Genomic DNA, 13069 nt, shown 5'->3' with positions numbered 1-13069 from the left:
CAAATGAAATTAAATGTGTGTGTATGTGTGTAGTGCAGAGAACACGGCGAGGACAATGAGCCTCAATATAGAGCTGAGATTGTTCTGGAATGTTTGATGTAGAACACGTGGTATGTGTCATATGCTAACGCCTTTAAAAGGTGAATTTAATTTTGTTTGTAAAATGTATAAAATGAGCCCAGCCTCCAGAGGGTGAACGTGACATATTTGAATGTCAGTCAATTACCAAGTTCACTGGTTCTGCTGTTCAATGTTAAAGATAACAGGACCAATGGGGTCTCAATATACTTCTTTTTTTTTACTAATCTGATGTTTCACTGAAGAAACAATTTATCATCCATTTTTTTTAATCGATTGACAGCCCTAATATATATATATGTAAAGTCAAAAAATAAAATGTGTAAATATATGTATATAAAGTACAAAACTGTTTTTTAAAGTATTTTTTTATATATGTAGAGTAAAAAACTAAATATGTAAATATGTGTATACAAAGTATTCAAAAATATGTATATGTATTTTATATATATATATATATATATATAGAGAGAGAGAGAGAGGGAGGGGAGGGGAGGGTACAGGCCCTTCAAGCTCCTGACTCACTGCCTCAGATTGTGATGAATTTGCAGTTATTGGGTTGAAAACAGGAAACTCTCCTGAGGTTGGATGTTGAAGGACTGACTCCTGCCAGAAGAGTCCTGAGGCAACCTCACCGAGCCTTTAGTGGGTGAGAGGCTACACACAAGAGGCTAGAGCCCCTTGACAAGCCGACCCAGCATGCATTGTGTCTTTATGTCGAGAAACAGAAGGGTTGCTGGTGTCACGCTGATTTAAAGGGGCAGCGTGTATAATATTCATACCTATGTTTTATCGGTGTGTAGATCACCTGAAACCACAGCTACCTTCTGAATTGCAGAATTAAACAACAAAGGTGGAGCTGGACATCTGAGCCCGGGAACCGGGGTGAGAGGAGGGTTTACTGGCGCTGGGTGAAGTCTGAAACTACGCCACTAGGTGGCACTGCATCCTCCGTACTGCCCCTTTAAGTTCCCAGTGATATCTGTGAGCAAGAAGGCAGGAAACCGATGCAAATGACAACACGTTTCACTTGGAGGTCGCTCGTTACCACGAAGCCCCTCATGGTGTCAGGACCACCTGCTGTAAGGGGGGGGGGGGGGAGACCCCTCACAGAGATCACATGGTGTTTCCTCTGATGCATTAACACCCAGACTCCACCAGGTCACCTGATTCCTCCTCCACGTACAACACAGTGTTTATGTTCTTATTTCACTCTTCAGACCAACAGACTGAATCCCGCTGCCGACAACCTGTTGAGCAACGGCACATTGAACGACCTCGTGACCTCACACAGATTATGAAGAGGGGATGTACAGGAAGGCCCGATGGGGGATTGCCTATTATTAGAGTGGCCTTGTGGATTAAATTGCTAATCTGAGGTCCGGTTGGACCGTTCGGTGTGATCGGGTTGTTTTAGACAACAAAGGTCTTAAAACACAATCTGGGATTATTAGTGTTATTTCACAATATTCACAGATATACAGGACTGTCTCAGAAAATTAGAATATTGTGATAAAGTTCTTTATTTTCTGTAATGCAATTCAAAAAACCAAAATGTCATGCATTCTGGATTCATTACAAATCAACTGAAATATTGCAAGCCTTTTATTCTTTTAATATTGCTGATTATGGTTTACAGCTTAAGAAAACTCTAAAATCCTATCTCATAAAATTTTAATATTTCCTCAGACCAAGTTAAAAAAAAGATTTATAACAGCTGAGTGTTTGTCAAGGCTCAGGAAACCCTTGCAGGTGTTTCGAGTTAATTAGACAATTCAAGTGATTTGTTTAATACCCTACTAGTATACTTTTTCATGATATTCTAATTTTCTGAGACAGTCCTGTATATATAAATAAATAAATATATGTCAATATAATTATATATATAAATATATATAAATATTTATATATAAGTTGATATAAATATACAGTATATAAATATACAGGACTGTCTCAGAAAATTATAATATTGTGATAAAGTTCTTTATTTTCTGTAATGCAATTAAAAAAACAAAATGTCATGCATTCTGGATTCATTACAAATCAACTGAAACATTGCAAGCCTTTTATTCTTTTAATATTGCTGATTATGGCTTACAGTTTAAGAAAACTCTAAAATCCTATCTCATAAAATTTGAATATTTCCTCAGACCAAGTGAAAAAAAGATTTATAACAGCAAAACAAAATCAAACATTTGAAAATGTGTTTCCAGGTGTTTCGAGTTAATTAGACGATTCAAGTGATTTGTTTAATACCCTACTAGTATACTTTTTCATGATATTCTAATATTTAGAGATAGGATATTTGAGTTTTCTTAAGCTGTAAGCCATAATCAGCAATATTAAAAGAATAAAAGGCTTGCAATATTTCAGTTGATTTGTAATGAATCCAGAATGCATGACATTTTTGTTTTTTGAATTGCATTACAGAAAATAAAGAACTTTATCACAATATTCTAATTTTCTGAGACAGTCCTGTATGATTTTATATGCCAGATGGAGTTGTAAGTAAAGTAAGTATTTACATTCTATGCGATTTATGATACTTTTACTCCAGTAATTTTTTTAAGCCAACAATAAGACATTGATGTGATGAACACAACAATATAATCATAAGATACAAAATATTAAATAAAGGTGAGATAAAAATAATTATGAGATTTAAAAAAAATGAAAGAATGAGATTTAAACAAATTAAAATGATGAGATTTGAAATAATCTAAACTATGAGATTTTAAAAAAAACTCAACATGAGGAAAAAATCATATTTTTAAGAAAAAGGTAATAATTGTCAGATAAAATAATTATTACATCTTATTAGTTATTATATATAAAAGTCCTAATTATAAAATCTTATTAGTTATTATATTTTTACGACTGGAAATGTGTTTTCATAAAACCAACACCCTCTTTTAAAAAAACATTTAAAAAGCGGAGGTCTCTTGTAATCTTTTTATTATTCCTCAAATGCCTCACGAGGACACGCCTCCTCTGCGTAAACCCGTGACGCCATCCCGTCGCTCTCTCCGCGCCTCGTGATTGGCTGTTGGGACACCAACTGCCGGGGTGAGAGAGGGGGCGGGGTGTTGCCGTGGGTTGGGGGAAACAGAAGAGTCGTGTCAAACAAACCGTCCTCTTCCTCGCGGGTCTCGCGCGCCTCTTCCTCCCGCCTCGGCTTCACCTCACACGGTCGCACGCGCCGGTCCCCCCCAGACGCCGCCATGGGCTGCTTCTTCTCCAAGAAGTGCAAGTGGAAGTCCTCCGAGAGGGAGGAGCGCGCGCCCACCTCGACGACGGGGGAAACCGCGACGGCAACGGGCAACGCGGGTCCCCTTGGCAACAGCAGCGAGGAGGCGCCGAAGCAGTACAGCTGGGACACGAGGGAGAAGGTGACGTCATCATCACACTAATATACCACAACAATAACGGAGGCTCCGTAACAACACGGCTGGGACACGGGGGAGAACGGGATGGAAACAAATCTAATGTATATAAATAATAATAATTATATATATCATAATTAATATAATGTTATTAGAGGCTCCGAAGCAGTACGAGACATAATATATAAAATAATTATAATATATGATAATAATAATACAGCCATAAGTAATAATTATATATATATTTATAACAGTTATAACTAATAATTTCAGCCATCTAGCAGTTATCATTAATAATAATATTTAACGTTTTAATATAGTGGTTTAAATGGTACTTAACGCACCTGACAAGGTAAACAACAAACAAGAGAAGCATCATTTGTATTATTTTAACCTGATTTACTGAGAAGCTGCTGCGGTTTATGTTCTGAGATTATTAGAAAATATATTGACTCACAGTAAATATACTCAATATCGGGATTATAAATGTTAAATGTGAAATACATATTGTTCACATGTACACAATGTTATTTTAAGACATCACTCAATCACGGACACGTCTTAATGTCACGGCCGTGCACAAAGAGGAGGAGGAGCAGGAAGAGTCGAGCTATGATCTCCTTATGGGATTACAACTCTGTGCAGCTCTTCTCTTTCTCCTCCTCCTCCTTCTTCTTCTCCTCCTACTTCTTTTCTTTCTTCTTCTTTCTTCTTCTTCTTCTCCTACTTCTTTTCTTTCTTCTTTTTTCTTCTTCTTCTTCTCAAACCGGTCGGACCACATGAAACACGCTCAGCATCCATCTCCGTGTCAATAGTTTGATGAGGAGCCTGAAAGCATTTGAAGTGGTTTAAAGAGCCACAGTGAGGTGTTAGAGTACTGAGGCCACTGTGGCCCCTGTGTGGCCCTGCTGGAGCACCAGTACATACCTGTAGTGAAGTACAGCTGGATGAGTCCCTCGGGGTTCTCCTTTTTTTAGTCTCCATAAAGTCCAATAGAAAAGCCCAGAGTTGCCTGACTGCTCTCTGCTGGTGTCTAAGTGCAGTTCCCGCCCCGGCCTCCAGGTGGACCCTAAGGACTACATGCTGTCAGGGCTGCGCGGCGTGACGGCGGGCCGGCTGCCCGGCGCGCTGCGCGGCCAGCAGTTCGTGATCCAGGACTGCGAGGACTGCGACATCTACGTGTTCGACCACTCGGCCGCCGTCACCGTGGACGACTGCTCGCGCTGCCGCGTGTTCCTCGGCCCGGCCCGCGGCAGCGTGTTCTTCCGCAACTGCCGCGACGTCAAGTGCGCGGTGGCGTGCCAGCAGTTCCGCACGCGGGACTGCAAGAAGATGGAGGTGTTCCTGAGCTGCGCCACGCAGCCCGTCATCGAGTCCTCGGCCGGCGTGAAGTTCGGCTGCTTCCAGTACTTCTACCCCGAGCTGGCCTTCCACTTCAAGGACGCCGGCCTGAGCGTCTTCAACAACAACTGGAGCAACGTGCACGACTTCACGCCGGTGGCCGGCGAGAACAACTGGAGCCTCCTGCCGGAGGGCGCGGCCGTGCTGGACTCGGTGCCCACGCCGGACCCCGGCTCCGAGTTCAAGGGGGTGCGCGTCTCCGCCGACCCTGAACGCAGCATCGTGCCTCTGACCAAGGGCGGCCGGAGGAAGGCCAGCGAGGAGTCCTGCCTCTTCGTCTTCTTCGCCGGAGAATACGCCACCGCCAACGCCCGCAAACTGATCGACGAGGTGAGACTCACAGCTGCGTTCCCTCACCTGACCACCAGGGGCGTGGCTACAAGTCTATGCTTCATGTGTTGAAGCTGCATTCTCTCTCCTGACCACCAGGGGGCTCCTCTGGTTGTATAGAAGTCTATGCTTCATGTGTTAAAGCTGCATTCTCTCTCCTGACCACCAGGGGGCTCCTCTGGTTGTATAGAAGTCTATATAGTGACTCTACTTCTCTTGATGTATTCCTCAGTAAACATTGTAAACATGAGTTCATGTCTCAGTCTCTAGTTTCAAGTCTTCTTCTAAACAGCATGATGTCGTCATTTATACTTTATGGTCTGTAGAGTCAGACCGTGAAGCAGGGGGCGCTTTAGGGCGTGGCTACAGGTGACTGACAGGTGAAACCAGAGATGTGTACAGTGTCTCTAGAAGTTGTATCACTTCCTTATTCCACATGCATGTCTCATCAGGAGGAAGTGGAGCCTCTGGGTGTCTAGAGTTTCATATTCATCACACGAGACGTCTCATTGGTCGGTGAAGCGTGACCAATGAGACGTCTCATTGGTCACGCTTCACCGACCAATGAGACGTCTCCAAGATCTACGAGCGTTCCTGAGCTGCTCTTTAGTTTCTATGACAACATTCCAGAGATGTTTGTGACACTGTAAACATGTGTGACCTCATCACAGAGACACACAGAGACACACACACACAGAGACACACACACACACACAGACACACACACAGACACAGAGACACACACAGACACACACACACAGACACACACACAGACACACACACACAGACACAGAGACACACACAGACACACACACACACACACAGACACACACACAGACACACACACAGAGACCCCCCCTCTGATGCTCTGGTCCTCTCCTCCAGACCTCGGCTCGGGGCTTTGTTCTGATCCAGACCAAGGAGGTCTCCATGAGGCCCGACGACGTGAGCCGGGTGTTCCAGACCAGTGCAGAGGACCTGGTGGACTGCGTCACTAAAGGTGTGTGTTGTTGTTGTTGTTGTTGCTGCTGCTGCACACAGCTGTGTTGTAACCTCTCTCCTCCTGAAGGAGCCGTCATCGCTCTGGAGCTGAGTGGAGACGGCGTGGTGGAGGCCTGCAGGAGCATCGCCAGAGACGTGTTCAGTGGCACGAAGGTCACGACCTCCTCTTTGATCAACAACAACAACAACAACGACAACAAGCAGCCTCACACAGGATGTCTTCCTTTGTTCCAGGTCTTCGTCTCCGATAACAAGAACACTTCCTCCAGAGACATCGACAGCTTCTTCAACTTCGCCGACATGCAGATGGGCCTGTGAGCGGCCGGGTTGCCCCTGAACGCCTCCTCCCTGTCCTGGTTGCCCCTGAACGCCTTCTCCCTGTCCTGTTGCCCCTGAACGCCTCCTCCCTGTCCTGTTGCCCCTGAACGCCTCCTCGCTGTCCTGGTTGCCCCTGAACGCCTCCTCCCTGTCCTGGTTGCACCTGAACGCCTCCTCGCTGTCCTGGTTGCCCCTGAACGCCTCCTCCCTGTCCTGGTTGCACCTGAACGCCTCCTCGCTGTCCTGGCTGCCCCTGAACACCTCATCACACGAGCAGCCTGTTTTTAAATTCGCCAAAAAAAGAAGTTACGCAATGATGAATGTTCAGGACCAGGTCTTGATGAAGAACCCCCCCCCCCACACACACACACACACACACACACAATCATAATCATCTAGCATCGTCGCTGAGTGCTGTGAATATTTATATCTCTTATGAATGTACCTGGTTGCTTTATGGATTGTGAATGTAGATCTTTTGCTGTAAATGTAAAATTTCTTTTAATATAAAGTTTTTTTTTCTAAACTGTGTGTGTGTGTGTGTGTGTGTGCGCGCCAACTCATTGATCTTCATTTTGTAAAACGTGTTTTATACTCTGCTGAATGTTCTATATATGGACACAAATTCATGTTCTTTATTATTTTGTCTTTGGGGAAAAGTTTTAATGAAGTCTTTGTGTTAAAAGGCTTTTCCACAATAATCCTTAGTTTAGTTTCTCTTAGCAGAAACTCAGATTTAAAGGGCCAGTACCATGTCCTGAGTGTGCTGGTGTGATAGGGGAGCGGTCCCTTTAGGAGGGACTGGTGCTGAGCTGCTGAGATGACTTCATTATCCCCCGTTATGTTGCATTGTGTACATGTTTTGCTCTGTGTTTTAAGCAACAAGTGGAACCGAATCTCAAAGTTGTTTTAGTTTAGCGATGTTTCCCCTCAGAGGAATAGACAGCGGGACGTCCTATGATGTACTTTTTGTATTTGTACACTTTTTGTACTCGAGCACCGTTTTCTTGTCTGACTTCCTGTCCTCAGAAGACAGACGCATTAAAGCTGGAGAACGCCGAGCAGCTCGTCAGGACTCTATTACGTGTGTGTGTGTGTGTATTTTATAAGTGCATTAAGAGTAACACCAGTCAGTGAGTTTATCTCTCCAGAAGGGGGCAGCAGAGCAACACGCACACTACCGTTAAAACCCGAAGAAGACTTGAGGACTTTATTATATATTTTTAATGAAGTATTTCAATTGTATTTTTGGCCCGAATTTTTATTAGTAAAACATATTTGTGAAGAAATCAAGCATCACATTTCCCCATAATGTAAAAGTATATGTTTTTTAATCTGTTAAAAAGGTTTAACTAGAATAGGAGTAAAGTGGAATTAGAGTAAAAGTAAAAGAGCAGTTGGTTTATATTATTATTTCCCAGTCAGTTTATTAATACATCATTAACTAATACATTATGTATTTATAGATTAAACTACAAGCTGAATAAAAATACATTAATAGATGAACTCATTTATCAGCTGCAAATACAATAATGTATTTTAATCTGAGTACTTTTGCTCCTGTAAGTGTGTTTTCATGCCGAGGGTGTTTAATGCTAGTCAGTAAACAGTAGTCATAGATGTGTAACAGTGGTCATAGATGTGCAACAGTGGTCATAGATGTGCAACAGTGGTCATAGATGTGCAACAGTGGTCATAGATGTGCAACAGTGGTCATAGATGTGCAACAGTGGTCATAGATGTGTAACAGTGTTCATAGATGTGCAACAGTAGTCATAGATGTGCAACAGTGGTCATAGATGTGCAACAGTGGTCATAGATGTGTAACAGTGGTCATAGATGTGCAACAGTGGTCATAGATGTGCAACAGTGGTCATAGATGTGTAACAGTGGTCATAGATGTGCAACAGTGGTCATAGATGTGTAACAGTGTTCATAGATGTGCAACAGTAGTCATAGATGTGCAACAGTAGTCATAGATGTGCAACAGTGGTCATAGATGTGCAACAGTAGTCATAGATGTGTAACAGTGGTCATAGATGTGCAACAGTAGTCATAGATGTGTAACAGTGGTCATAGATGTGCAACAGTGGTCATAGATGTGCAACAGTGGTCATAGATGTGCAACAGTAGTCATAGATGTGCAACAGTGGTCATAGATGTGCAACAGTTGTCATAGATGTGCAACAGTGGTCATAGATGTGTAACAGTGGTCATAGATGTGCAACAGTGGTCATAGATGTGCAACAGTGGTCATAGATGTGCAACAGTAGTCATAGATGTGTAACAGTGGTCATAGATGTGCAACAGTGGTCATAGATGTGCAACAGTGGTCATAGATGTGCAACAGTGGTCATAGATGTGCAACAGTGGTCATAGATGTGCAACAGTGGTCATAGATGTGCAACAGTGGTCATAGATGTGTAACAGTGGTCATAGATGTGCAACAGTGGTCATAGATGTGTAACAGTGTTCATAGATGTGCAACAGTAGTCATAGATGTGTAACAGTGGTCATAGATGTGCAACAGTGGTCATAGATGTGCAACAGTAGTCATAGATGTGTAACAGTGGTCATAGATGTGCAACAGTGGTCATAGATGTGCAACAGTGGTCATAGATGTGCAACAGTGGTCATAGATGTGCAACAGTGGTCATAGATGTGTAACAGTGGTCATAGATGTGTAACAGTGGTCATAGATGTGCAACAGTGGTCATAGATGTGCAACAGTGGTCATAGATGTGCAACAGTAGTCATAGATGTGCAACAGTGGTCATAGATGTGCAACAGTAGTCATAGATGTGTAACAGTGGTCATAGATGTGCAACAGTGGTCATAGATGTGCAACAGTGGTCATAGATGTGCAACAGTGGTCATAGATGTGTAACAGTGGTCATAGATGTGTAACAGTGGTCATAGATGTGTAACAGTGGTCATAGATGTGTAACAGTGGTCATAGATGTGCAACAGTGGTCATAGATGTGCAACAGTGGTCATAGATGTGCAACAGTAGTCATAGATGTGCAACAGTGGTCATAGATGTGCAACAGTGGTCATAGATGTGTAACAGTGGTCATAGATGTGTAACAGTGTTCATAGATGTGTAACAGTGTTCATAGATGTGTAACAGTGTTCATAGATGTGCAACAGTAGTCATAGATGTGTAACAGTGTTCATAGATGTGCAACAGTGGTCATAGATGTGTAACAGTGGTCATAGATGTGTAACAGTGGTCATAGATGTGCAACAGTGGTCATAGATGTGTAACAGTGGTCATAGATGTGTAACAGTAGTCATAGATGTGTAACAGTGGTCATAGATGTGTAACAGTGGTCATAGATGTGCAACAGTGGTCATAGATGTGTAACAGTGGTCATAGATGTGTAACAGTAGTCATAGATGTGTAACAGTGGTCATAGATGTGCAACAGTGGTCATAGATGTGTAACAGTGGTCATAGATGTGTAACAGTGGTCATAGATGTGCAACAGTGGTCATAGATGTGCAACAGTGGTCATAGATGTGCAACAGTGGTCATAGATGTGCAACAGTGGTCATAGATGTGCAACAGTGGTCATAGATGTGCAACAGTAGTCATAGATGTGCAACAGTGGTCATAGATGTGCAACAGTAGTCATAGATGTGTAACAGTGGTCATAGATGTGCAACAGTGGTCATAGATGTGCAACAGTGGTCATAGATGTGCAACAGTGGTCATAGATGTGTAACAGTGGTCATAGATGTGTAACAGTGGTCATAGATGTGTAACAGTGGTCATAGATGTGCAACAGTAGTCATAGATGTGCAACAGTGGTCATAGATGTGCAACAGTAGTCATAGATGTGCAACAGTGGTCATAGATGTGCAACAGTGGTCATAGATGTGCAACAGTAGTCATAGATGTGTAACAGTGGTCATAGATGTGTAACAGTGTTCATAGATGTGTAACAGTGGTCATAGATGTGCAACAGTAGTCATAGATGTGTAACAGTGGTCATAGATGTGTAACAGTGTTCATAGATGTGCAATAGTGGTCATAGATGTGTAACAGTGGTCATAGATGTGCAACAGTGGTCATAGATGTGTAACAGTGGTCATAGATGTGCAACAGTAGTCATAGATGTGTAACAGTGGTCATAGATGTGTAACAGTGTTCATAGATGTGTAACAGTGTTCATAGATGTGCAACAGTAGTCATAGATGTGTAACAGTGTTCATAGATGTGCAACAGTGGTCATAGATGTGTAACAGTGGTCATAGATGTGTAACAGTGGTCATAGATGTGCAACAGTGGTCATAGATGTGTAACAGTGGTCATAGATGTGTAACAGTAGTCATAGATGTGTAACAGTGGTCATAGATGTGTAACAGTGGTCATAGATGTGTAACAGTGGTCATAGATGTGCAACAGTGGTCATAGATGTGTAACAGTGGTCATAGATGTGTAACAGTAGTCATAGATGTGTAACAGTAGTCATAGATGTGTAACAGTGGTCATAGATGTGCAACAGTGGTCATAGATGTGTAACAGTGGTCATAGATGTGTAACAGTGGTCATAGATGCTATGGTGTAACCTGTATGATGCATTGTGGTGACACAGTTATTGAGCAATAGTTTGAGGATGTGTACAAAGTTAAATACATATTATTAAATGCATCCTTCTAATAATTCATCTGACATTTACAGATATGAATGTTTGCAAATGGCATTAAATAAGGATGTTTTATTTATGTTAAAGATGTAACTGTTTAATAATGTGTGGTGCTCATCCTGTGTGTGTGTGTGTGTGTGTGTGTGTGTGTGTGTGTGTGTGTGTGTGTGACACTCACATTGATGAGCCGCCCCAGTCCTTCAGGTCGTTTCAGTTCATCTCACTGAACAAACACTTCTGCTCTGAATCGTTTGTTCAGTTAGATTAATAATAAATACTTCTTCAACCGCCACAACCGGCTGAATCATTTATTTTGTGTATCTGTCAAATGTTTCAATAATATGAAATTCAATAAATGTCACCTGAATTTTACATCAATTATTTTGAGTGTATTTTAAAGCGATTTAACTACAGACGAGGTTCATTCTGGAAACAACTTAACACACAATGTGTTATTTTAAACCAGCACGGGTTACGTGTGTGTCCTTCACTGGCGGCCACACAGGTGTTCGTAGAGGAACACACCTGTTGAGACACGACAGTCTGCAACAATCACAACAACGCACTCATAGGGTGTACTGGCCCTTTAAGGCGCGTTCTTATTTATTAAATGTACTTCTCACTTCCAGTTAGCCGGAGCACGCGTCACGTGCCTGACGGAGCACCGGACCCGTTACACCGACGTCGTAGCTCGTGCGGCGCTATGTAAACGACGCGCTTCACTTGAAATAAAAAATATTTTTTCCTTCGTTGAATCGTGCGAAGCCTGCGGCGCGTGCATGAGCCGCTCGCGTGCCCGCGCCTCACCGTAAATCATGCCCAGTCCGGTCTCGTGCAGGAAGCGCACCCTGCGGTGCTTGAAGAGCCAGATGGTGAGGATGGTGAGGGTGAGCAGCAGGATGAAGGTCAGCAGGTTCACACTGTCCTGCCGGTGGCTCTCCTCCGCCTCCTTCTCCGTGGCCAGCTCCTCCATTCCGCCGCCGTCCTCCGCCCGCAGCCCGCGGGGCGCGCTCAGCAGCAGCAGCGGTAGAAGCCACGCGGGCCCCGGGGGCCTCGCCGTCGTCATCGCGGTGGTCCTCTCGTGGGGCTCCGCGCCGGAGCTCGTGGGTTAGCGCAGGGTGCGTCGCTGCTGGGGACCCGCGCGCGGCTCTATGCCATGTCACCGCTGGAAGGTAAGCACAGCTGAGCCGAGCGGGGAAGCGATCCGCGGCGGGCTGCGCGGAGGCCCCGCCCCTTAAAGGGACAGCGCGCTGCCGCGTGATGTCAGAGCGCGAGCACGGAGCAAGAGCGCTGCCAGTGTGGCGGAGACCACATCGCACACACTAAGTCAGGGGTCAGGAACCTTTTTGACTGGGAGAGCCATAAAAGCCAAATATATTTCATTGAGAGCCATATAGTATTTTTAACGGATAATAAATTAAATATGTCTTGCTTTTAATGCGACTTCTGGTGCTGCTACGGGGGCTTTTGCTTTGCTCCGCTCCGATGCACACACACGCCGGCATCGGATCTCTGCGGCGCGCGAGACGGAGAGCCGAGAAGTGTTAACGCGACACGTAGAGACAGAATGACATGCTGCTGTGCAGAGACGATCAATAACAGACGTTTAGTTTAATAAAAGAACAAAGACGACTTGAAGAAAAGGACCTGACATTACTTCTGCTGTGATCTGGCGCGATAGAGAAAATTACAGGGGGCGGGCGGATATATATTTTTTCAACTCAAAATTGTCTGCGAGCCATATGCCGTCACCGGAAGAGCCATATTTGGCTCAAGCCATAGGTTCCCGACCCCTGCAATAAGTATATACATTTAAAAACCACAACAAATTAATCAAAGTAAAATGTATGTAAATATGTTTAAACTTTATATTTATGTTTGTAGATGTAACACAAATAAAATATGT

The 13069-nt window shown here is 43.6% G+C and overlaps 2 protein-coding genes across 4 annotated transcripts; one reads left to right on the top strand and one right to left on the bottom strand.

Annotated features, from left to right (window-relative positions):
• The first annotated feature begins 2901 nt into the window (after nt 1-2901).
• LOC130194321 (protein XRP2-like) lies at nt 2902-7592 on the top strand. 2 transcript variants are annotated; one of them, XM_056415276.1, is made up of 5 exons: nt 2907-3467; nt 4524-5192; nt 6078-6192; nt 6262-6347; nt 6429-7592. In XM_056415276.1, exons 1-5 carry the CDS (start codon nt 3300-3302, stop codon nt 6510-6512), a joined length of 1122 nt encoding a protein of 373 aa, XP_056271251.1. In that variant the 5' UTR covers nt 2907-3299; the 3' UTR covers nt 6513-7592. The 2 variants fall into 2 exon arrangements, with proteins under 2 accessions (XP_056271250.1, XP_056271251.1); XM_056415275.1 differs by having other exon boundaries at nt 2902-3467; nt 6262-7592.
• LOC130194322 (sodium/hydrogen exchanger 7-like) lies at nt 3364-12848 on the bottom strand. Of its 2 annotated transcripts, none has more exons than XR_008831816.1 (3): nt 4389-4537; nt 4149-4289; nt 3364-3448 (listed from the first exon to the last, which is right to left on the bottom strand). XR_008831816.1 is itself a non-coding variant. In XM_056415277.1 (3 exons), exons 1-2 carry the CDS (start codon nt 12227-12229, stop codon nt 4270-4272), a joined length of 279 nt encoding a protein of 92 aa, XP_056271252.1. In that variant the 5' UTR covers nt 12230-12848; the 3' UTR covers nt 3364-3448; nt 4149-4269. The 2 variants fall into 2 exon arrangements, 1 of the variants encoding a protein (XP_056271252.1); XM_056415277.1 differs by lacking the exon at nt 4389-4537 and adding an exon at nt 11971-12848.
• Nucleotides 12849-13069: the final 221 nt, after the last annotated feature.

The sequence above is a fragment of the Pseudoliparis swirei genome, chromosome 5, assembly GCF_029220125.1.
Source record: "Pseudoliparis swirei isolate HS2019 ecotype Mariana Trench chromosome 5, NWPU_hadal_v1, whole genome shotgun sequence".
NCBI classification, from domain to species: domain Eukaryota; kingdom Metazoa; phylum Chordata; class Actinopteri; order Perciformes; family Liparidae; genus Pseudoliparis; species Pseudoliparis swirei.
This window is presented reverse-complemented; position numbering and strand designations above follow the sequence as displayed.